At 47.0% G+C, this 26,212-nt stretch overlaps 1 protein-coding gene across 1 annotated transcript; it reads right to left on the bottom strand.

Moving 5' to 3' along the window:
* Window positions 1-20,184: 20,184 nt before the first annotated feature.
* Window positions 20,185-25,182, bottom strand: LOC123131962 (L-gulonolactone oxidase 2). The gene is made up of 2 exons (XM_044551691.1): window positions 24,343-25,182; window positions 20,185-21,533 (listed from the first exon to the last, which is right to left on the bottom strand). The coding sequence occupies exons 1-2, from the start codon at window positions 25,045-25,047 to the stop codon at window positions 20,430-20,432; spliced, it is 1,809 nt and encodes a 602-aa protein (XP_044407626.1). The 5' UTR covers window positions 25,048-25,182; the 3' UTR covers window positions 20,185-20,429.
* Window positions 25,183-26,212: the final 1,030 nt, after the last annotated feature.

The raw sequence follows: 26,212 nt of genomic DNA on the forward strand, positions 1-26,212 counted from the left end.
AATGGGTTTCATTAGCGATCACAATATGCTAGAGCAACTCTGTACTTGTAGTTATTTATTTACAAAATACTAGCAGCGGTGTGTTCCATTTGTGAATAGCTGAGAATTGGTATGAAACAAAAATTTCTTTTTTGAAAAAAAGAGAGAGAAGGTTTATGAACTCAACATTTTGACGTTGTGCTGCATGAACATAGACATGCCTAACATTCAGTTCATGTGTATAGGCTGCGTTCAGTTAACCAGGCTGTTGATTTCCCACATGAACAAGATCAGGCAGGAGGTTGAGGGCATAGTAGCTGAAGGCACCAACAGTTCTTCCATCCATGTGTCATCTAGGACTAACATTATTGATATCTTTTTACAGCCCACACGCGAGGAGGATATCCCAACGGGACTATCTAACATTCAGTGCGTGCATTAGCTTCTTTATTTTATTCCACAAAGATGGCCAAACAGTACAAGTGTTCTATGATGGTTCCTTCATCTGCATTGATCGATCATCCAACCACAAGATAAAGACGGAACATGTTTTATAGAAACAAGAAGTTGTAAAATATTTATTATGATATGCTACCATAATATGATACTTAATCCTCTCTTTCTTCATTAAATGTTATATCACCTTATTAAAATTGCTAGTTGGCATGCATGATACATGTATGATACTCCTATTACAAGCAGCTCGGCATTCCAGGAGCTCGGAATTTACGGGATCCAATAAGAAACTTTCACCCTGATCGAAATTGGCGCTTGCATCTTCCTAGGGGCTGCCCAGGCAGCCACCCTCCATTTCTCCTTGACTCGGACTCCACCAATTTGGTGCTTGATGTGTCCTTGAAGTGCGCTGTCAGTGTGGACGGACTGCATCCCATGGAACATAGGAGTACATAAGTATGACAACGAAGTGGTAGGGTGTGGAGCTCGGGTCAACCCGATACGCCTTGGGGGAGGAGTACGCGCAGTCTACGCCGCAATCATGTCTGTTAGTGTTAGTGTATAGATAAACAGAAACTTCAAACCAACTGTGTATCCAAACAACCTGGTACTTACAATTGGTGTGTGATTGGAACAGCCGGAGATGCCCGCAGTTCCGACTCCCTGCCTGGCAGGGCCATAGCCGAAAAGGTGTGGCTTCTTAGCTAGACTACCTTGCTCTCGAGGCACAACCCCCCTTGACAGATGTCCATGAGCGTGACGGTCCTGCCGTCCTTCTTGCAGGCTGGGTGTCTGCAAGTGATGCGCAAGCAGCTGCCACAACCATAGTTGGTTTTCGACTTCAGCCTGACAGCGAACACCATGGAGGAGAACGGTGATTCGGCGACTGCGGGTATGACTCTAGCTGAAAGAGAGAGTAGAGGCGGTGAAGGAGCTTCATTACGGCCAAGGGGGGCTATGCCCCCCCCCCCCCGTTGCCACAATGGCGCTGGCTGGGCATGTCCACGTCGGCATGTCCCCTCTTGCTCTCTTGTCACCGCGCGCCTCTGCTCACCGCACCGCCGCGCCCCGTTGCCCCCTCGCGCGCACCGTCGTCGTTCCCCGCTGCGCCCAGCCGCTCGTCGCTGGCGCCCGCTTCTGCGAGCCCCACCGTGGACGCACCTTGGCCGCCCCCTGCCGCTGCTCTCCCTCCATCGCAGCCTCCCTGCTTCCCCTCTCCGCGCGCCCGCCCTTGCCCCGCCGCCTCCTCTGCACGCCGCGGCCGGGGCAGCTCCGGCCGGCCCGCGCGCCCGCAGGTTGCTCCGCGCCGGCGTCTCCCGCACCCGGGTGGGTTTGGCCTCCGCCCGGGCAACGCTGAAACTCGTTATGGCTCAATGGCCCTATGACAAAGGGGTCCCACCCCCCAAAACATTTTAAAAAAAGTTATAAAAAAGAGAATTTAAAAATATATTAATTAATTAACTAACTAAATTAATTAACTTAATTAATTTTGATTAATTAAACTAATCAATTAACTAAACTAATTAAACTGTTAGTTAATTAACTATCAGTCAAGGACAATGGGGCCCACCCCTAATTAATCCTGTTTAGTTTAGCTAAAACTGGATAATTAAAAAGTGTCACTGACAGGTGGGACCCACACATCAGGTTGACCAGTCAACCTCTGTTGACTGCTGACGTCATGATGACATCAGCAAACACTATCCTGGATAATGTTGAATTAAATAAATTTAAAAAATTCTAAAAATAATTTAAATCTTTTAAAATCATTATAAAAATAAACCGTAGCTAAGATAAAAAACTTTGTACATGAAAGTTGCTCAGAGCAACGAGCCGAATTCGGATACGCAGTCCGTTCGTCCACCACGCATCCCTAGCATAGCGAACACGCAACTTTCCCCCTCCGGTTCATCTGTCCGAAAACGCGAAACACCGGGGTTACTTTCCCGGATGTTTCCCCCCTTCGTCGGTATCACCTCCTAACGCCTTAGGTCACACCCGGCACATCTTATTGCCATGTTATGCTTTGTGGTGCTCTGTTTGCTTTATATTTACTGTTTCTTCCCCCTCTTCTCTCCAGTAGACCCCGAGACTGATGCTGCCCTTGTGATCGACTACGTCAACGACGACCCCTCCTTACCAGAGCAACCAGGCAAGCAAACCCCCTTGAGCATTCCGATATCGTCCATTTCTTTCCCTCTCATGCTTGCATTAGAACTGCTACTGCTTTCTGTATGATCCTACTCTGATGCATAGCCTGTTGTTGTTACCTGCTTTCATACCTTACCTACTTATCCTAAACTGCTTAGTATAGGATGGTTAGTGATCCATCAGTGACCACACCTTGTCCCAGTTGCCTCGCTTTATGTTCGATGACTCGATCAACATGATCGACGTCCAGGCCCCGACACCGCACATCACCCCCCTAGTTGTACGACTCTGCAGAGTTACCATCGAGTGCCGAGGGTGGAAACTCTTACATCACTCCTGATGAGATCTCCGTAGTGTAGCTATACGGTCGAGGTCATCGAGGGTGATTTCCTCCTTAACCACTTCCGTTACCGCTTTGTCGTGCAACCCCTCAAGTGTGAACCTCGAGGGTGGATCCTCTTACGTTCACATTGATGATAACAACGAGTGGGATTCACCGGGGGTGATTCCTCGGGTTTTCCCCTTGGTGTTAGACACACAGATACTATGGTTACTATGACTTTACACTGAGCCATGTTACTAAAGACGGGTCGACCCTGAGGGGTACCCGCCCGAGCTTAATTACCGAGTGATGTGGAGTCAGGTTGACCTGGAAGGTGCCCGTGAGATACTTATGAGGCGTGGCCGGGCATTCTTAGCCCTTGCCGCAAGTACTCGAGACGGGGCGACGGGGTCACATCGATCGTGAGCCTCTGCTCGTTACCACGCGTTCCTAATCCACTACGATTTGGATATTTGATCCGAGGGCCTCTGGCCTGATAGAACTAACCATCACGTGGGCATAGTATGGGCGTTCTGCGTCGTATACATCAGCCGAAGCTTAATAGACGCCAGCGACTGAGCGGCGCGCGCCGGGTTGGACTGGAAAGCACCTACCTTGTTGAAGGAGGTAGCTAGGTCTGCTCATCGGCCACGTACGCAACGTGCAGGAGTTCCCGGGGAGATGGCCCATGACCCCTGGGGGCATAGGTTTAGTCCGGCGTGCTGGCCTCTCTATTAAGCCTAGGTCGGGTTGCGGTGTATTGTTTGGCCGAGGCCGGGCATGACCCAGGAATGTGTCCGGCCGGAGTTAATCGAGCGTGGTGGGTAAGTTGGTGCACCCCTGCAGGGAAGAAAACATCTATCGATAGCCTGTCCTACGGTAACGGACACTTGGAGTTGTATCCCGATCGATACAACTAGAACTGGATACTTGAGATGAGACATGGAGATGAGACTTGGATATGAGATGATAACTAGATAGTATGGCTCTGAGATTGCTTTCTCGCAGGGAGTCGAGAAAGGATCTCTGGCCGAGGTTGATAACAGTACTGCTACTTTACTTTATGCTACTCTACTCCCTCCTGTTGCTGCAAGATGCTGGTTTCCAGAAGATGCTAGTCTTTGGTAGGCTAGGCTTTCCCCTTCCCTTCTGGCATTCTGCAGTTTAGTCCACAGATACAACCCATTCCTTTGATACAGATGCATACTTAGTTTAGATCTGATGTAAGTCTTGCGAGTACTTTGGATGAGTACTCACGGTTGCTTTGCTACTTCCTTTTCCCCCATACCCGTTTGTTGCGACCAGATGACGGATCCCAGGAGCCAGACGACGCCACTGATGACTACTAATACCCGGAGGATGCCTACTACTACGTGAAGACCGCTGATGACTTGGAGTAGTTAGGAGGCTCCCAGGCAGGAGGCCTTGCCTTTTCGATCGTTGTTGCTTTTGTGCTAGCCTTCTTAAGGCAAACTTCTCTAACTTATGTCTGTACTCTGATATTGTTGCTTCCGCTGACTCTTGTGTTTTTGAGCTTATGTATTCGAGCCCTCGAGGCCCCTGGCTTGTAATATAAAGCTTGTATTATTTTAATTTGTGTCTAGAGTTGTGTTGTGATATCCTCCCGTGAGTCCTTGATCTTGATCGTACACATTTGCGTCTATGATTAATGTACGATTGAATCGAGAGCGTCACAAGTTGGTATCAGAGCCGACTGCCTATAGGATCCCCCTTTCCAACTCCTTGGCCGAAGTTGAGTCTAGTCACTGAAAAACTTTTACTAACATTGGCTGTGTGTTTTACGGGCCCTCGTCGCCATATGGGTGGTATTAGGATCTTTTACTCCTCGTCTATACTCTGGGACCCTAATCTCTCTTCTATTCGGGTTAAATGGTTTTACTAACTCAAACATTAGGATCTTGTGATCACATCCGTCCGGAGAGCCCCTTATTTTAGATGATCGCCTGCTGCATCAGAAGATTTCGAAGATACTTGACGATTTTCTCTCGAGACTTTGTGCCTGTTGCCTTTGCAATTCCCTACCACCGAAATATCCTTATGGATAACTACACACACTTACCAATCTTACATTCTATCCCATTGATCTTGTTATTACAAGATGCCTTGAACTGCTCTCCTTTTCCAAGAATCCTTTGAGCTTACTGCCTTGCAGTTCCTTCTCATCTGAATACCCCTACGGATAACTTTGTGCACCTATCGAGTATCTGCTCACCCTCAGTTGATTCTTGTACTTCACAAAAGTCTTCATAATACCATTTGTTCTTGTGAAAATCCTCAATAGCCTATTGTTCTTGAATTTCTTGCTTGCTTGCATTGTGGTTAATACCATAGGTCTAGTAATCTTATTGTCAGCCATTGTCATTATCATTTTGAGTCCGTTGATACAATATGTTGTGGATGCTCGCAATCCTCAATCAGATCCTAGACTTCATCCTTTCGACTCAGACGCCATTTTAACATGTGCTGAGTCTTGATCAATTAAATCGCCATCGATTGTACCCCTAAGGCTATTCTACCTATCCATCCCTAATCAGAGCATTGCTTCTGATCCCTTCTCTTGGAAGTTATAATTCCTTTGCAATTGGGCTTTGAGTTTGTCAGTTGTTTCTATAATCTGATCTCCTTGCATTCTTTCTTCCTCTGGTTGAGTACTGATGCTCACATCAGATCCCTTGTGGACCACCAGACCTTTTTTTCTTCGAATTTTATCCGACAACGTCCTTCATATTCAGTAACCTTGTAGCATTTTCCTCGGATACATAATGCTTTTGGTAAATTGTATCCTCTGCTTTCTCAAGCATGATCTACTATCGAGCTTATGTAATTATTCTTGAAATTTATGTTATATGTTCCGAACATGCCCCGATGGGTTGAACCTATGCCTTCCCTAATCTGTGTGAACTCGAAAGTTATGCGGATTATACTCTACTAGCTTTTTGTCAGATAAAATTTCAATATTACAGATGCACCAAGAGCGATAAGTAAAATGAAAGGTTATGCATTGTAGAAGTGGGAGTCGACCCTAAACCTTGTGTTCATGCCCACGGACACGGTGTGGGACTTATCATGAAAGCTTCTTGCAAGGATATTTAATCATTTGAATAATTCTCCCGGTATTGTGAATTGGATCCCTTGTAGTTATGGTCCCGACCATATTTCCTCCCGGATTCCATTTATTTGGTAAGTTATAATTACTTAGCATGTGCAAATCATTCCCCCGAGCAACCTCTACTCCGAATTACCTTCTGGCATTACACCTAGTACTTGATACTGGGAAGCTTTATACACCATCACATCATTCCTAGCCTGGTCAGCTATATATTTTATCTTGTCAACTTTTTAACTGCGCTACCTGGTCCTTATGCTCAGAGCAACTTCCGACGATGAGCTAAGCTTACGTCGATCTTTCTCATCTTATCATTTCTCCTTGAACAACAAGCTTAATTTCAAGTTTGTGTCGTATCCATGGTTCCAATAACCTTTCGATTCATCATTCCTTTGATTGGATGTCATCGCCGATCGATTACGTCTTCATGAAATCTCTCGACAAATGTGTCGTGATCAGCATTAACATTCTGAGCTTTTCCCAGATATCAATCGAATTCATGATGAGAAATACAATTCACCCTCGATGATTTGTGTTATCATCGACAACATTCTTGTCTGAAAGATCGTGGATGTCGCCTAGAGGGGGGTGAATAGGCGTTTTAAAATAATTACAATTTAGGCTTGAACAAATGCGGAATAAACATAGCGGTTAATTTGTCAAGCACAAAACCTAAAACAATTAGGCTCACCTATGTGCACCAACAACTTATGCTAAGCAAGATAAGCAACTATGCGATAGCAAGATATATGACAAGAAACAATATGGCTATCACAAAGTAAAGTGCATGAGTAAAGGGGCTCGGGTAAGAGATAACCAAGGCACGCAGAGACGACGATGTATCCCGAAGTTCACACCCTTGCAGATGCCAATCTCCGTTTGGAGCGGTGTGGAGGCATAATGCTCCCCAAGAAGCCACTAGGGCCACCGTAATCTCCTCACGCCCTCGCACAATGCAAGATGCCGTGATTCCACTAAGGGACCCTTGAGGGCGGTCACCGAACCCGTACAAATGGCAACCCTTGGGGGCGGTCACCGAACCCGTACAAATGGCAACCCTTGGGGGCGGTCACCGAACCCGTACACTTTGGCAACCCTTGGGGGCGGTCACCGGTACCCGTCAAATTGCTCGGGGCGATCTCCACAACCTAATTGGAGACCCCGACGCTTGCCCGGAGCTTTACACCACAATGATTGAGCTCCGAACAATACCAACCGTCTAGGGCGCCAAGGCACCCAAGAGGAACAAGCTCTAGGTTGCCCAAACACCCAAGAGTAATAAGCTTTTCAAACTTCACTTCCACGTATCACCGTGGAGAACTCAAACCGATGCACCAAATGCAATGGCAAGGGCACACAGAGTGTCCAAGTCCTTCTCTCTCAAATCCCACCGGAGCAACTAATGCTAGGGAGGAAAATGAGAGGAAGAACAAGAAGGAGAACACCAAGAACTCCAAGATCTAGATCCAAGGGGTTCCCCTCACATAGAGGAGAAAGTGATTGGTGGAAATGTGGATCTAGATCTCCTCTCTCTTTCCCCTCAAAAACTAGCAAGAATCCATGGAGGGATTGAGAGTTAGCAAGCTCAAAGAAGGTCAACAATGGGGGCAAAAACGAGCTCAAGAGATAGGGAACCATTGGGGAAGAAGACACCCTTAAATAGGTCCCCACGAATCTGCCCGTTATGTACAGAATAACATAGGAGCGGTACAACCTCTATGAGCACCGGTACAACCGGTAACAGGCAATAAGCGGTACAACCGGCCCACAACCGCCCAACAACCGCACCACAACAGAGACCAGTCTAGTGGTAGAGCGGTACATGACCGGCACAACCTCCGGACCAATTCTGGAGCGGTACAACCGCTCCAAACACCGGTTGTACCGGTCAAGTGGTACAACCTCTCCATGGGGCGGTACAACCTCTCTGTGTAAAACATGCAATATCAAAACAGCCACAACTTTCGCATACGAGCTCCGAATTCAACGAAACCAATTTTGTTGGAAAGCTAATGACAAGGGCTAACACAATCTTGAGAGAAATATCAATAAGAAGCAAATTAGAAAAGGACCATAATAAAATGGTGAGAACCCTTCCTCAGATAAGACCGGTAAAACCTCCAACACCGAAAACATCATAGAAGATGCATGCGAACTCCGTTTTCGATGAACTCAAGCTTATCATCAAGATGACCATAAGCTCTAAGACTCACAAATGGAACCAAACAAGAACCAAGAAAGATGATGCAAGGATGCAATGGTTTGAGCTCTCGACTAATGATACGATCAAGCTACTCCCTAGAGAGCCCCCCTTGATAGTACGGCAATCGATCCTACAACCCGGTCTCCCAACTACCACTATGAGACCGGTAAAATAGAAAACCTATCAAGGGCAAACCTTTGCCTTGCACATAGTCCACTTGAGCTAGATGATGACGATCTTGACTTCCTCAAGTTGGACCACCTTTCTTGATTGTGTTGGCTCGATGAAGACTAGTTGATTGCTCCCCCATACTCCACTATGGATGAGCTACTCTTTGGCACATCTTCACAATTCCATTGACACCACAATGGACGGCAAGCTTCAAGCTTGATTGCTCCCCCATACTCCATTATGGGTGAGCCACTCTTCGAGTTGCTCCACTTGAACTTGCACACTGCAAACTTGATGACGATCACCACTTGATGTCATCCTCCATGGGTTGTATGAGATCTTCCTCTTGACGCAAGACCATGGAAACATACCTAACCCCACAAAGAACTCTCACGTAGACCATGGGACAAAGCGTAATGGACAATGCTTACCATACCATGGGATCACTTGATCCCTCTCGGTACTTCTTCTACGCTTTGTGAGTTGATCAACTTGATTCACTCTTGACTTAGTCTTGATCAACATTGAATCTTTCCAACTCTCTTCATTTGGATGATGTCTTGAAGGTAAACATGAATGATCACACAATCTTCTTCTTCAAGACATGCTTGCAACAAGCTCAACTCACACATGACCAATCTTTGGATAATTCCTTGAAAAGCACTTTGGCCGTCTCAACTCACACATGACCAATCTTTGGATAATTCCTTGAAAAGCACTTTGGCCATCTCAACTCACACATGACCAATCTTTGGATAATTCCTTGAAAAGCACTTTGGCCATCTCATAAACTCCTTGAAACCAACACATGGACTTCAAGACAATCCTATGGACAAATGCTTCAAATATAACTCAAGGCAACTGTTAGTCCATAGAGATTGTCATCAATTACCAAAACTACACATGGGGGCACCGCATGTCCTTTCATTGTCCTTTCCCCAACACAAACTTGTTCACATAATTTTGAAATTACATCCTTTTTGACATGTCGATGGATTGCGGCTGAGCCCGTCGGCCACACCCTCATCTTTTCCCTGCTAAAATTGTATGACTTATTTTTTTAATTGTTTCCGATGGATCCTTGGTGTATCAAGAGTCCGACCTTTGCTTGAAACCATGTCTTTGATATCTCGAAGCATGTCTGTGGTAATCCGATCTCTAATAAGAACATTTGAAGCATGATACAAAATTTTCTTTATCAATTATCCAAACACCGTTGTATGGGTAATGTCATGAAATTTCTTTCCCTTTACCTAATTGGTTATCTACTTACTATCCTGTCATGGATATCATCCTCTGCTTGTCCTTGGGAAGGATATACTCCTGATAATTGTGCTTAAACACATTTTCCTTTCCATTGCTCTGATTAATATACTAATCATATTTTCCTTTCCATTCTTTTGTTTAACCTTTCCGGTAAACTAAATTATCACAGTAGAGATAATTTCTTGCTTAGGTAAGCACCTCAATGTACAACTCTGTCAGTAAAGACCTTGTTATTATTGCCGTTGACATTCCGGTAACCATCAATGGACGAGAACTTTGCCTAATGGCCCGCCTCGTTCAACGAGCAGGATAATGGTTCTCTTCGTCCCTCGCCCCTGGTACTGACATTGTTGCTGACATAGCTGGCAGGCTGCCCACTGACATGCCTTGCTATCATGACCGTGCAAGATGTCATCGCTCCTTCTATTTTAACCCACATGGTGGGCCCATAACCCACAGTTCCACAAGATCAGAACCTGACTCTCCTGTATATCCTATATTCCGAAGTATCAATTGCTCTTGGCTTTGTGTGTTGTCATGAGCCACCGTTCGAGAGTTAATCTATTCCCGATGCTCTGAACCCCCCTTCTCACACTCTGTTCAGGTATCGATCATTTGTCCATTCACTTGAAACTGCCCATTGTACCTTCATATTTTGCTCTCGATGTTTTCTTAAGTTTCAACTCGAGAGACACTTCTGCCACATTCCCTGAATTGTTCACCAGATAATTAACCCTATAAGGGTCAGTTCTTTCGAAGTTACTCTTTACTTTTGCACTTAAATCTCGGGACGAGATTTCTTGTAGTGGAGGAGATTTGTAACACCCCCGGAGTCATGCTACAGTAACCCTCTATGATTAAACTAATCATTTTTCAAAGAGTTCTTAATCACCTTTGTTCAATACCCATTTGGAAATTCCAGTCAAATTAAATTCAAGCAAAGTTTGAAGTTGCCCAAAAGTTCCTGGAAAAATGTTCATCAATTGTCAAAAATTCCATAACGATTATTTGTTAAGGAACACAACATCATTCTTGTGCAAAGATGAGCTTTAGTAATTAAAACAGAACCAATTCAGCATTTTTAAATGCTATCCTATTTGTGGATAATACCAAATAAATTCTTTTGGTCTCCAAAAACATTTTTGGCACTGTCTATAATCACCAGGAATTTAATGGGACACCTCCCAAAATTTTGCTAAGTGAAATAGTTGGCCAAATAATTCTCTTTCTCCATGTGTTAAAAAAACAGAGAAAAACAAAACAAAAGCAAAAAAAAGAAGGAAAACCCCCCTGCTGGGCCATGGCCCAGCTGGCCACAGGCCAACCAGGCCGGCCCAGCCGCACCCCACCCCACTCTCCATAACCCCCCACTCCGGTCAAACCCTACCCTGACCGCACACCCCCACTCACCCACGTCTATCCCCCTCTCCTCTCGATCCCATCTGGATCGGGGAGGGGCTCGATCTCGTTGCGCCGACCGCGTCACGCATTGACCCCGCCGCCGCCCGAGGACCTCGCCGGACTGCCTCCCCGTCCCCGCCTTTCCCTCACCGTCCTCCTCCCCACGGGTCGCCCCCGAGCCCGCTGCCATGCCTCTCCCGCTCCCCTGTGAGCCGCCACCTTCCTCCCCCTCTGTACGCGCTCGTCACCACGGTCACGGCCGCCCCGCTCCGGCGCGGTGCACGCTCACCGCGCTCGCTGGCGACGACCCGCACCCACGCTCGTGTGCGCCTCGCCCACGCGCATGCGCCCTCGCTCGCCAGCCCCGCAACTGCATCGCCTCTGCCGCTCGCACGCGTTACATCCTCCCTGAGCCCCGCGCCGACCGCACCCGGCTCCGCCCGGCCCCGCTGCTCATCGCACCGCCAGGGCCATGCCTCCTCCCCCCCGCATGCTCTCTGCCGCCCATGGCAGCCGCCGCCTGCGCCTTGCTCCCGCTGGCCGCGTCGTTGCCCGCAGAGGCCATCGGCCCGCGCGGCCATGACCTCGTCCACCGCCTGCCTCTGCTCGTCGGCCGGCGTCCACTGCTACTGGCCCGCGCCCGCGGATCCCCTTGCTCCCTCGTCACCGCACGCCTCTGCTCACCGCACCGCCGCGCCCCGTTGCCCCCTCGCGCGCACCCTCGCCGTTCCCCGCTGCGCCCAGCCGCTCGTCGCCGGCGCCCGCCTCTGCGAGCCCCGCCATCGACGCGCCTTGGCCGCCCCTGCCGCTGCTCTCCCTCCGCCGCAGCCTCCCTGCTTCCCCTCTCCACGCGCCCGCCCTTGCCCCGCCGCACCCTCTGCTCGCCGTGGCCGGGGCAGCTCCGGCCGGCCCGCGCGCCCGCTGGTTGCTCCGCGCCGGCGTCTCCCGCACCTGGGTGGGTTTGGCCTCCGCCCGGGCAACGCCCAAACCCATTATGGCCCAATGGCCCTATGACAAAGGGGTCCCACCCCCCAAAACGTTTTAAAGAAGTTATAAAAAAGAGAATTTAAAAATATATTAATTAATTAACTAACTAAATTCAGTTAACTTAATTAATTTTGATTAATTAAACTAATCAATTAACTAAACTAATTAAACTGTTAGTTAATTAACTAATTAATCAGTCAATGACAGTGGGGCCCACCCCTAATTAATCCTGTTTAGTTTAGCTAAAACTGGACAATTAAAAAGTGTCACTGACAGGTGGGACCCACACGTCAGGTTGACCAGTCAACCTCTGTTGACTGCTGACGTCATGATGACGTCAGCAAACACTATTCTGGATAATGTTGAATTAAATAAATTAAATAATTTCTAAAAATGATTTAAATCTTTTAAAATCATTATAAAATAAACCGTACCTCGGATGGAAAAACTTTGTACATGAAAGTTGCTCAGAACGACGAGACGAATTCGGATACGCAGCCCGTTCGTCCGCCACGCATCCCTAGCATAGCGAACACGCAACCTTTCCCCTCCGGTTCATCTGTCCGAAAACGCGAAACACCGGGGATACTTTCCCGGATGTTTCCCCACTTCTCCGGTATCACCTCCTACTGCGTTAGGTCACACCCGGCACATCCTATTGCCATGTTATGCTTTGTGGTGCTATGTTTGCTTTATATTTACTGTTTCCTCCCCCTCTTCTCTCCGGTAGACCCCGAGACCGATGCTGCCCTTGTGATCGACTATGTTGACGACGACCCCTCCTTGCCAGAGCAACCAGGCAAGCAAACCCCCTTGAGCATTCCGATATCGCCCATTTCTTTCCCTCTCATGCTTGCATTAGAACTGCTACTGCTTTCTGTAAGATCCTACTCTGATGCATAGCCTGTTGTTGTTACCTGCTTTCATACCTTACCTGCTTATCCTAAACTGCTTAGTATAGGATGGTTAGTGATCCATCAGTGACCCCACCTTCTCCTAGTTGCCCCGCTTTATGTTCGATGACTCGATCAACGTGATCGACGTCCAGGCCCCGACACCGCACATCACCCCCCTAGTTGTACGATTCTGCAGAGTTACCATCGAGTGCCGAGGGTGGAACCTCTTACATCACTCCTGATGAGATCTCCGTAGTGTAGCTATACGGTCGAGGTCATCGAGGGTGATTTCCTCCTTAACCACTTCCGTTACCGCTCTGTCGTGCAACCCCTCAAGTGTGAACCTCGAGGGTGGATCCTCTTACGTTCACATTGATGATAACATCGAGTGGGATTCACCGGGGGTGATTCCTCGGGTTTTCCCCTTGGTGTTAGACACACAGATACTATGGTTACTATGACTTTACACTGAGCCATGTTACTAAAGACGGGTCGACCCTGAGGGGTACCCGCGCGAGCTTAATTAGCGAGTGATGTGGAGTCGGGTTGACCTGGAAGGTGCCCGCGAGATACTTATGAGGCGTGACCGGGCATTCTTAGCCCTTGCCGCAAGTACTCGAGACAGGGCGACGGGGTCACATCGATCGTGAGTCTCTGCTCGTTATCGCACATTCCTAATCCACTACGATTTGGATATTTGATCCGAGGGGTCTTTGGCCTGATAGCACTAACCATCACGTGGGCATAATATGGGCATTCTGCGTCGTATACATCAGCCGAAGCTTAATAGACGTCAGCGACTGAGCGGTGCGTGCCGGGTTGGACTGGAAAGCACCTACCTTGTTGAAGGAGGTAGCTAGGTCTACTCACCGGCCGCGTACGCAACGTGCAGGAGTTATCGGGGGGATGGCCCATGACCCCTGGGGGCATAGGTTTAGTCCGGTGTGCTGGCCTCTCTATTAAGCCTAGGTTGGGTTGCGGCGTATTGTTTGGCCAAGGTCAGGCATGACCCAGGAAAGTGTGTCCGACCGGAGTTAATTGAGCGTGGTGGGTAAGTTAGTGCACCCCTGCAGAGAAGAAAACATCTATCGATAGCTTGTCCTACGGTAACGGACACTTGGAGTTGTATCCCGATCGATACAACTAGAACTGGATACTTGAGATGAGACATGGAGATGAGACATGGATATGAGATGATAACTGGATAGTATGGCTCTGGGATTGCTTTCTCGCAGGGAGTCGAGAAAGGATCTCTGGCCGAGGTTGATAACAGTACTGCTACTTTACTTTATGCTACTCTACTCCCTCCTGTTGCTGCAAGATGCTGGTTTCCAGAAGATGCTAGTCTTCGGTAGGCTAGGCTTTCCCCTTCCCTTCTGGCATTCTGCAGTTTAGTCCATAGATACAACCCATTCCTTTGATACAGATGCATACTTAGTTTAGATCTGATGTAAGTCTTGCAAGTACTTTGGATGAGTACTCACGGTTGCTTTGCTACTTCCTTTTCCCCCATACCCGTTTGTTGCGACCAGATGACGGATCCCAGGAGCCAGATGACGCCACTGATGACTACTACCCGAAGGATGCCTACTACTACGTGAAGACCGCTGACGACTTGGAGTAGTTAGGAGGCTCCCAGGCAGGAGGCCTTGCCTTTTCGATCGTTGTTGCTTTTGTGCTAGCCTTCTTAAGGCAAACTTGTCTAACTTATGTCTGTATTCAGATATTGTTGCTTCCGCTGACTCTGTGTTTTCGAGCTTATGTATTCGAGCCCTCGAGGCCCCTGGCTTGTAATATAAAGCTTGTATTATTCTAATTTATGTCTAGAGTTGTGTTGTGATATCCTCCCGTGAGTCCTTGATCTTGATCGTACAGATTTGCGTGTATGATTAGTGTATGATTGAATCGAGGGCATCACAGTTAGCCGAAGGGGCGCGCGTAGGTCGGAGGGGGCACGACGAGGAGGTGTTGGGGATCAATGGAGGAGACAAAGGTGCAGCCGCGCTGCTGGCGGCTAACGCGAGAGCCAGATGGCGTCGACCAGAATCAGAGGCGGGGGCGGCGGCTCCTCTCGGATCCCGGAGGCGGCGAAGGGCTCCGTGGTTGCGGCGTCCTTGATGATCGAACGAGGAAACAGATCGAAGAGAGCCTCAACTGTTTTTTTCGGTTATGATGGTGGGAAGAAAGACAAAAAAAATCATAAGAAGGTCGGAGAAGAGGCAAAAAAATCAGACAAAGATGGGAGTTGAGACGAGAAAAAAACATGAAACAGAGACTAGTCCCAAGATATGAAGCACATCGGAAACAGTCCAGCAACATTTTCAAAAACACGTGCCCATGATAGTAATCTTCCAGGTCCATCATAGCCGAGTACATCCCGCCACAAGACGACTGGAACGGGAAGCCTGGGATGTCCTCCTGTTGGGAACCGTCAACTGTCAAATTGGTTTGCATATGTATCCCTTGAGGCTGTGTTCGGTTGAAAGGGATTTGAAGGGGGTTTGGCAGGGATTGAAGAGGATTTAATCCCCTACAAGTCAAAACACTCCCAAATCCCCTCCAATCCTCTTGTGGAGGGGTGTAACCGAACAAGACCTGAAGTGGTTGCAAGTATCCCTTGAAGAGGCTGGCATCGATACATCGTCTTGGCCTCTATTTAGTTCCACGAAGGATTGGTGGATTAGTCTTGCCGACTTCAACATTCCCCAATAGAAGTGCCATGGCTTCACTTGTAATGCTAACCTCTTGGGTTGTTTGGGGTGAGAGAAACACTCGCGTATTTCGCAAGAAAAGTGCACCACTCTTAGTTATTCTAAGCAACATCAAAGGGAGATGGCGCACTGGATAAGTTACGTGGAGAGTAATTCATTTTGTATTAGTGGGGAGTGTTGTAACTCATGTAAGCTCTATTCTTCTTCTTAATTAATGGATGAGGCAAATTTTTTGCCTCTATTTCAAATAAATAAATAAATTGTGATTGTGGTGTCTGAAGTTGTGTATTTTCTGAACTCGATCATCTTGGATTATGGAATCAGGTTGTATTTGTGAATATTTGCATTTGTCTAGCTTGCAGTATATGGTAGGAAGGTAATGAAACCATCTGAGCAACCTGAAAATAGAGTCCTGGAGTAGCCGCAACTTGAAAAGTATGGAAGGCGGGCGAATTCGAGTTTGACCCGGTAGATACTATCGAGTATCAAGCCTATTGTTTAGGCAAGGGAGATTATCCATTACTAAATAGTAAAACTAAGCTAGTTAGGACCCCTCACAATGATTTGAACGTATCAACCGTTCGATTGATCTCACGAACGGAGCAGATGGCACTATCGTCCCGCTGTGCCCTCTTGGGCCTCTTTACTGTGGCACTTTGGCAGAGCAGGCCGAGACAACGAAAAATGGGCTGCTGCTCCGAAGAAAGACCCCGGCGATTTCTGGTGAACCAGGCTAGCGTTGCACATGAAGCAACCCTAATAAAAAAAACTATGTACGCGATGCCTGCACATCGATCGGCAACACCTCCTCTCCCTCATTGCGGCGCCTCGCGGCGGTTTGCTCCTCCTCCATTAGGCATCCTATCCCCAACCCTTTTGAGTTGCCGTCGTCGCCTCGCTACCTGGGTCCGCTCACTGATGAAGGCGCTGATCGAGGGCGACGTCGTTTTTTGTCCGTGCAAATACGTGCCACTACGAGTGCCGCCTCCTCCGGCAAGTGGCCCATCCCCTCCGTCCATGCCACAACCTGCTTGGCCTAGCCAAATTTTCTGATTTCCATGGACTGCTCATGAGTTGTTGCCCTCTCCGGTGTCTGGATAGCTGCGTGTTGCCGTTCGTTGCCATAGATCTCTCTTGCGAGCGCCTCTACAGGTATGTAACCTCATTCATATCTCCTTGGACACCCTTCTAAGTTCTAACCATCCCAGCTTTGATTGTGCCAGGCTTGGTGTTGACCCGAAATATTTGTCTTCATAGGTCGATGTGGGGACTGGCAGGCCTATTGATCATTGCATCATGTTTTTGTTATTAAATTAAGACAATTTTGTTTGTTATACATTTCATTTCGAGCAGTAACGAACTTCATGATTTTTCTTTGACTGACATAGTTAGCCACGTTTTTTATTGAATCTTTCTTCCCTAAACTTATGTGTCTCCCATTTCCATCAGTTGAGATGACACATAGAGGGTAGATTCTCTGTTTCATGTATATTATTGAAGATTTTATATCCATATTAGTTATTTACATTGCACTATAATAAATCTGTAGGTTAGGATCACATTTAATAAAGCTATACTTTCTGAAAGTGTTGGCTTCTTGGGGTGCTGGTAAATGTCAATAGAGTTGGAGGTGTTCCATCAAACACGAACCAGTGAACTTCTTTAGCATAGCCATATATACTAATGGGGTTCTGCGCTACTCTTTGCAGTTTAGTCACAAGGTAATGGCTGTTGCTTTTGGCATATTGACCCTGGCCATGTTAGACAGGTAAGTAAAGTACTTATATCTGAAGATTGGTTGGTGAAACTACAATGCAATCATATATAGTAGGTTTCATTTATCAGGTTAGCATCCCACCCATTTTTCCCTTTAACCTTGTATATCATTTTTTGTGCAGTATTATAGTGCCTTCATTTCATTCTGAATTGTTTCATTGATGTAAATTGTTTTCGCAAGTCAAAAAAAATTGGAGAGAAGATATGCTTTTTGCTAATTCCATTTTCCAAAATTTTGTCTGATCAATGACAACCACTCTTTGTTGTTTTCCCCACCAATTTGTGAAACGTAGCCCATGCTGATGTACAGCCAGAGTTGCATTTGGCTATTGGAACCGCCCTCCCACACATCTTTTTAACTGGTAACCACTTAATTTTTCCTTAATCTTAATGAAAATGCAGAACCCCAGCCGTTTATCCTACAAAAATGTTTTCAATCAATCTCAACATATTTATTCATATATTTGCATGAATACTTGCAATCCTATTGAAAATATTAAAAATAAAATGTACGGGCGCAGCAACGCACGCCATCATGATCTAGTGTGACAGGACAATACAGAGCAAAACGAGTTGATGTGATGGCCGGAGACTGAACCAAATATATAGATGCAAGAGGTAATATTATTGGGAGTCATACAACTTGCGCTTGATGTTCGGCTTAGTGCTAAAACTTTAAAGATATGAATTTGTGGTCATCTAATTTGACATCACATGCAAATACGGTCACAAAAAACATATGCGGATGTATCAGGGTGTATGGCCTCACTAGTCAATGAGCCATGGCGCTCCGTCGACTCATTTTTTAAAAAGCACCCTCACATTTATTTATTTGCCAGGAAAGTGGCCACTGCAACGCATTTTTACACCAGACCACCTCGCTTGTTTTTCTTTGCAAAAAAGGCTGACCACTGTACTGCAAATAGGTACAAAAATTCACACAAAATTGGGGACACCGGGTCTCAAACCTGCCACCCACGTTTACTACACAAGCCAATCTAGCCAACACACCCTTCACGTACGAATGTTTGGTAAGATAGCAAACCAACATGCACTCACGATGAAGCTTAGATATGAATTATTTTTTTGAACTGAAGACAGGTTTCGAGCACCAGACGATGTATACTTTTTTTTTTGAGATTTCGACCGACGTATACATGTATTGAGCACGGATGCATGTGGAATTTAAATGAGCTGCAGATATTGCGGCCCATTTTGCACTTCTTATTTCTTTCAAGATATTTGTAAAACATAATTAATAAAGTTATGTCAAACAAATATTATACATGCAAGCAATCATTAGTAAATAAAACATTTAAAATATAAGCCTGTTTATTATATAAAAATATTTAGTTAATACCGACTTTGAATTTTTTATTTCATAAATATGTTTAAGGAATAAAAAAATACACTTGTGGCTTATGTTTAAATTATGAAAATAATGAATTCAAACATTTACTAGATATTACCGAATATTCACTTGTGTATAAATTTTACACATGACTTATATTAAAAAATATATAATTGAAATATTAGACACGATTGAATATTCATATAAACAGTTTAATTTTCAATTTTGAATATTTTTGGTTATATAAACGTTGAATTATACAAATGTGTACATAGTTAGTGAAATGTTTGTATGACTAGAAAATATTTTAATTGTAATTTTGTAAAATATTATTTTAAATGATACAAACATTTTTATAATTAATACATAATATTTAAATATATGAATATTTTTAAATAATACATGAATTTTTTAAGTAGGTTATTATCTTTGTATGTACAATATTCAGAACACATGTATATTTATATGTTATTTTATTTCTGAAATTATAATTTACATACTATCTACAAGTTTCTAGAGTGAAGTGCATCCTAGGTCCTCGAACTATTTCGAAGGTGTCATGTAGATCCTCAAACTAGGAAAAGTGTCATCTAGGTCCTCAAAATCCTTGAAGTGTAATAAGTGTGTATATATGTGACACATCCGAAATAGTTCAAGGATCTACATGATACCTTTGAAAATTGAGGACCAGGATGACACATATATTGCACTTTGAGGATCTGGATGACGATTTTCATAGTTTGAGGACCTACGTGACACCTTTGAAATAGTTTGATAACCTATGATGCACTTCACTCAAGTTTCTACTACATTAAGACTAGTTGTTCACTGTAGATGTGTACACGTGCAGGTTGTAGTGGCAAGAACGTCTTGTGTGCTAATCTTTGTTTGTGTGTTAGAGAGCTGGCGGCCACACCTTTTTCTGTAGAAAGAATAAATGTGATTTAAGCTCCACGTTTAATACATGTAGGTTTGTTATCCATACATGAGATGGGAACGTGAAGGTTAGATTGGTTAGAGTGGCTTGTGTCGTGAACTCGTGATTGTTAGTTGGGATTCGAGAACAGGCGCCCTTATTTTTTGTTTTGATGTCCGTACAATTATCCAGTACAATGGTTAGCTTTTCTACAAATAAAAAAAGCGAGAGAGTTTTGTTTAAAATATGTTGCTGTGGTCGGCTTTTTCCCTAAATAAAAAATGCGAGGGTGTTTTGTGTAAAAGTGAGTAGGCCGAGCGCCATGCCTCACTGACAGGTGGGGCCATACACCATGATACGTCCGCATATATGTTTTGTGACTGTATTTGCATGTGATGTCAAGTTAGGTAATCACAAATCCGTATTTTTAAAATTCTAGCACCAAACTAAATATCAAACGCAAATGCAACGCCTGTGTGGCGTACTATCTCCGCCTCAAAATATAAGATGTTTTTTAGCCTAGTACATTTGTACGAAGGATTAAATCAGATTGTATGGTACGACAACGAAGCATCCGGGCTACGTAGTATGTGTTACTGCTAACTGGGATTGTGTGAATTCTACGTAGCAGTTGGTGAGGTTCCAAATTCGACCCGATGTGTGGTTTGTGTCTAGCCCATTCTACCATTAATTCTTTCTGTAGTTCAGATGGACGACTAGACTTTGGTGCAGACCCTGGCATCCTTGTACACCTTGCCGGGCCGGCACACGTAGCCCTGCTCCGGCGCGCAGTGCGCGTCCCGCGAGCACACGCACATCCCTTCCAGCGCGCACCCGGGCGCGTCCGTCGTCGGCGCGGCGCCGCCGCCGCTGACACCGAGCATCATGTCGCTCCAGCCGCTGGAAAAGAGGCCGTCGGGGTCGTAGGCGCTCTTGACGCGCAGGAACCGGCGCATCCCAGGGTACTTGCTCGCGGCGCCGGCGAAGGCGAGGTTGCGGTTCTTGCCCCAGTGCGGCAGGCCGCCGTACTTGAACAGCCCCATCTGCTCGATCTCCTCCAGGAAGTCCTCGTGGAGCCGCGCCCTCCGTGGGTCGCGGCTGCGGTAGTAGGTCATGTCGAAGTCCACCATGTCCGCCGACTCCCCGGCCGCCGCCGGCTTCCCGAGGTGCGCCGTGGAGGACTTGACGTAGCGGATGAGCATGCCGTCGTAGAGCTCCAGGCCACAGAGGGCCTTCGGGTTCAGGTCCCGCAGCCGCTGCACGTCCTGGACGAACGCGCCCGCGCGGCTCAGCGGCAGGCTGAAGGTGGTCTGGTGGAAGAAGCTGGAGTCGCTCACGCGCGGGTCCCAGGCGCAGGCGGTCTGGAGCTTGTCCTCTGGCCCCGTCAGGCAGCCGCCGGACGCCTGCATCCGGTCCTGCCGCCCCACCACCGGGTACCCCGTGAACAGCCCGCCGCTCCTCCGCGCCAGCCCGTAGCCGGCCACCGACAGCGCGGCGTGGGTCACCCTCGCGGTCAGGCACTTGCCGCCGCTGCCGCCGTTGCCCACCCGCTCGGACGCCTCCTCGGCCAGCCGGTTGACCTTGATCACCGCGGCCGAGGTGGGGCGGAAGCCGATGAAGTCGAGCACGCCGTCGCCGGAGGCGTTCATCGGCAGCCTGTCATCCATGCGGTACACCGCGCGCCCGTGGCCCGGGTACCAGGCGATGTCGGCGAACTCGTGCTGGTACCCGAACTTGGTCACCTGCTCCGCGAGGTCGTCGTCGTCCCGCTCCGTGAACGTCGTCGACCGCTTGAACAGAGGTTGTAGCGCCAGAGTCACCTGCATGCAAACCATCGTACAAATTTGTTAGACCTTGCACAAAAAAAAGGGAAATTACTCCTACGTACATACAGATTCAAAATATACTGTAGTTCTTAGTCCAACTGTGGGTATACATTGGTCGTAATAACATCATTTTATATTAGAACGGAGGGAGTACTTGAGATAGGAAATTTGTTAGACCTTGCACAAAAATGGAAAATACTCCAACGTATAGATTCAGGTCTGAAGCTGTACAACTGCCCTTACTGCTACGTACAGATTTAGGTCTTCACGTGCACATTTTAAAACTAATAGTTGTATACTCCCTCCATTTCTTTATATAAGATGTATTATTTTCAGCGTGATGATCAAAGAACATATTATAGACAAATTATAATAAAATTGCCCTTGTCTAATTCCTTAATTAGCAGCAAGTAAATCACTTCAGCTTGGAAAGAAAGAGATACGCAATCAGGGGAGAGATATTTTTTTCTCTACAATGAAAGATACATGAAAATACTTTTATTTTTTTGGAGGACGAAGAAGGGAATGACAAAGAATTCAAACAAATGCACATCATATTGTGAAATTTTATCAAAAAACAAATACACCCAACATAAAGAAATGGAGGGAGTATGTTGTACACCATCCGTTCCATAATATAAGACGTTTTTTCTTATATTGTGGGACTGGCGAAGTATTTATTTGGGAATCACATTGTTGTTACAACTTTGCCTTTCAATCTAGGGAAATAAGTGTTTCTGATTTAGTACTAAATTGGTAGAAAATTCCATATGTGTGTGCATCACGTTTTGTGTTTATTTGGTTGATCTCACGGCTTGCCGCTAAGAACATACTATAGCTCTAACTGATGCTCAAATCTTGTACTTTGTGATAAATATAACTAATGTTGCTTTTGTAGGTTTTGCTACAGAGGAGGGGACCAAGCGGTGGCTAGCTTTTCCCCTGGACCAGTCCCAATATGTACTTCATAGGGCCTTCGAATTCTTCATCACCGGTAAACTTGGTACATTGGTGACAATGGGAATAATGGTTCCTCGGCTATCCCCATGTCGAACTCCTTCATTCTAGTGGCGTCGATGAGTCAGAGGATGGTGTGATCTTAAGCACTCGGTCTAGCATGATTAGCGTTTGTTCATAATGGTGTTGTCCTACGAAGGATGACATTGTGACATGTTATTGTTCTCCAATTCCATCTTCGCCCGACTAAGCTCAGCCAGATATGCTTTGTCGGGGAAGTTGTGAGGTTTATGTCTCCCTCCTCTGTCTGGTCTGAGAGTTGAGATGATCTTCTGATCCGTCTTAGTGTCAGCTTCTCCTAAGCCGTGATCTATCCAGTTCGCGATCGGCGTCTTCTGGTCTACATCGACGACTTCCCGGTTGTTCTTTCTACAAGATGCTGGATTTCAACAAGGTTGCTCAGCTGAGACAGAGGCTTGGAGGCAGCGACGAGATTTGCTCACTGCACGCCGCCGATGAATGTAGAAGGAAGATGGTGTTGATTTCTTCAAGGACTTGACTGTAGCTTTTATTCTTGTTTGGAAATTCTTGTACAGGCTAGATTTATTTAATATATGCCTTTTGCCCTTTCTATGAGAAAACATAACCGGCAGAGATAGAAATGGGAGGAATAATAAGAAGCACAAAAGGAGATGTGGAAGATGCAGGTGGATCATGTGGCCACCTCTGCACCTCCGCATCATATTAGCGCTCACGTGGGCTCTACCTGTCAGTGTGGCCATGAGTTGATCAAGTTTTTATTGTATTCAGAATTAGCACAAGTGTTGTGGTCCGCTAGTCGACATCCAAAAATGTGAGATAAAATCTCGTGAGTTACCCTAGACTTTTCTGTATCAAAAAAGTTATCCTAAAATTTGCAACAACATATCGAGAAATAGCATATATAGGGGAATGTAGTGGACAACCCTATGTTTGCCTGAACTACTACTTATCTTCCATTTCATTCTGTTAAGTGTTTTTGTGAATCATTCGACATTTAGGTGCAAGTGTCGGTCCGAAAAAAAAATCGAGTAAAAGCATAAAGTTTACATCATGTCGGCACGTGAAGGCAAGCAAAACACACGGCCTGTTTGTCTACCTTGTTCCAAAAGGTGTCCTTTTAAGTGTAAACTATAATGCCAAAACAGTTAAAGTGACATGCATGATTGCGACACACACACCCGCTGTGCGCTGCATGTTTGTACTTTTTGACGAACCATGTTTTGTACTCCAAGTATCATCCACCGGTGGTGCCTCCTTCTTGAGCCACAGCCCTCCGGTGGATCGGGCACGTACGCCTACTCCATACGTACTCATCGACATTTCGCTTTAATATACTTCCTCCATCCCAAAATTCTTGTCTTAGATTTGTCTAGATATAGATATATCAAGTCACATTTTAGTATTAGATGCATCCGTATCTAGACAAATCTAAGACAAGAAATTTGGGACAGAGGGAGTACATACTCATGGTCAGCATAAATGTTGCATCAAGTACATACGTGCATGGTTCAGTTGCTAAGCACTAGCACGCAATACTTATCTACCACTAATCTTGACGTAAGTATACTAATATTGATACTATTGTTAATCAACATATCTATCTAGGAGTAGTATATGTCATTGAGGTTAATGCAAGTCAAGCATTAGATCAGAGTCATTATTACTACCATATACTGTATGAGGAAGACAGTGTGATCTTCTTCTAACAAACATGCGCTGAAATACTTAGGTCAGCTGATAAATGTACTCCCTCGTGTCATCAACTCATCATAGTGTGTACAGCAAAGGGTGTAGATCAGCTTGCCTGAGAGATGACGCCCAGGACGCCGAGGGAGACCTTGGCGGCGTCCAGCTCCGGGTCGGCGGCCGCGAGCACGCGCACCCTGGCGTAGCCCTCGGCGGCCGGCGCGGGCGTGACGATGCGCATCCCGACGACGTACTCGTGGACGGCGCTGCCCTTGCCCCACAGCGAGCTGCCGTGGGCGCCCGTGCCGAGCATGCCGCCCACCGTGAGCCCCCACCAGTAGGGCGCGTAGGGCAGCGCGAGCCCGGCGGCCGCCGCCGCCGCGATGAGCTCCCGCAGCGTGACGCCGCTCTCCACCGTGATCTCTGCCCGGGCCGCGTCCACGGCCACGACGCGGTTCAGCCACCGGGTGCTGATGGCGAGGCCCCGGCCGTCGCCGGCGCCGGGGCACGCCAGCGGCGGCATGCTGTGGGCGTACCTGGTGGTGACCTTCATCTTGGTCTTGGCGGCCGTGGAGTTCGCCACCGCGCGCACCAGCTCCGCCTCGGTGGTAGGGTAGGCCACGGCGGCGGCCCGGCACGTGGAGCGGTCCGGGAACACGCCGTACGCGGTCGAGAAGGTGCAGTCGGCCGTGCCGCCGCCCGACGAGCACTGCACCGGGTCCGCCGGGGGGCTAGCGGCCGCCCGGTGAGCCGACGGCGCGGTCAGTGTCATGAGGAGGAGGAGGAGGGCCGGCAGCTGCACTGGACTCATCATCTTGCACATCTGGGTTTACGTGTGGCTAACGACGTCCGTGGCTGCTATATGACCACTTGGAGCCCTGTACCCTACAGGTATTATAGGACGCAATGGGCTATATATATACAGCGAGTTTGCTACTTTCATTCGTCTAGGTAACATGGGCCTATAGGATGAAAGTTCCAGTGAAGAAATGAGATGGAGAACCATATGGACAGTTGGGTTTTTATTCTGTTTCAGCAGTTGAGCACACATGCATGGTTCTGTAAAAGTTGCTAGTGTCCCATTAACTAGCTAGCTAGGTAACATGCGCCAAAGAAAAGCATCTAGAGTACTTTTTTTGGCTGGAAAATATTCCTGGATGCAGATTTGAACAGGTTGGAACTGAACGAATTTTCTTTTCTTTACCGAATGTATATATCAGTGCACTAGTCTCGTAACAATAAAATTAGCGTGCAATACGATGAAAACTAGCTAGTGCAAGGCATGTCGTTTCCATTTCCTTAAAAGGAATGCCTTCCAGGTGGATCGTTGCACTATGCCTATGCTTGCTCGGTGGGCAATTAGAGCTAGATAAGGCTTGAAGCATTATCTTCTTCATTCATGTGGAGCAGTCGCACGCGCGCATACATGCATGCGTAAATATCGATCGACCGGCCGCTTGCTGGGTGCAGTGCAATATCATCGTACGTGTGGGTTTTTAGATGGCCATTGCAAAATAAGTGCAGGGCGCACGCGATTTGCCGCAGTAATCAAGCGGCTGGAGTCCAAGTGCTCGATCGGGTGCGCGCCGGCCGGTCACCTGGTGGTGACTGGGTGGGTAAGATTGTGGTTGTGGTCTCGGTGGATTGGTCATTTCGATCGATCTACTCCATGCTGCCGGATCTGCGGGTGTTGGTGTGGTCGTGCGCGGCGCACTTTTATCAGTGCTTCCTGCAGATCTTTTGATGATGGTGTGTTGAACTTTGGGGTCCGAGCTGTACGCGGCAAAGGGGGAGCTGGCCCGACGCCGACGGTGGAGCCGGTTGTGGTGCAGCGAGACTTTGCAAGGCCACCAAAAGGTGATGAACAAGATATATCGATGCACATGTTATTCATCCCCTCGGCCGCGCGCATGACGGTGGAGCGAGGGGAAAGGGCCCATCCATCATCGCTGGCGTGACGGAGGTGGGGGTCCATGTGGAAGACAGAC

This window comes from Triticum aestivum, chromosome 6A (genome assembly GCF_018294505.1).
Source record: "Triticum aestivum cultivar Chinese Spring chromosome 6A, IWGSC CS RefSeq v2.1, whole genome shotgun sequence".
NCBI lineage: Eukaryota > Viridiplantae > Streptophyta > Magnoliopsida > Poales > Poaceae > Triticum > Triticum aestivum.

Bases quoted from the DNA above. Each gene is read 5' to 3' on its own strand.
- LOC123131962 (XM_044551691.1), bottom strand. From the start codon at position 25,047: ATGTGCAAGATGATGAGTCCAGTGCAGCTGCCGGCCCTCCTCCTCCTC. The intron at 21,534-24,342 runs GCAAGCTGATCT...GTTTGCATGCAG, and splicing joins TCCTGGGCGTCATCTCTCAG to GTGACTCTGGCGCTACAACC.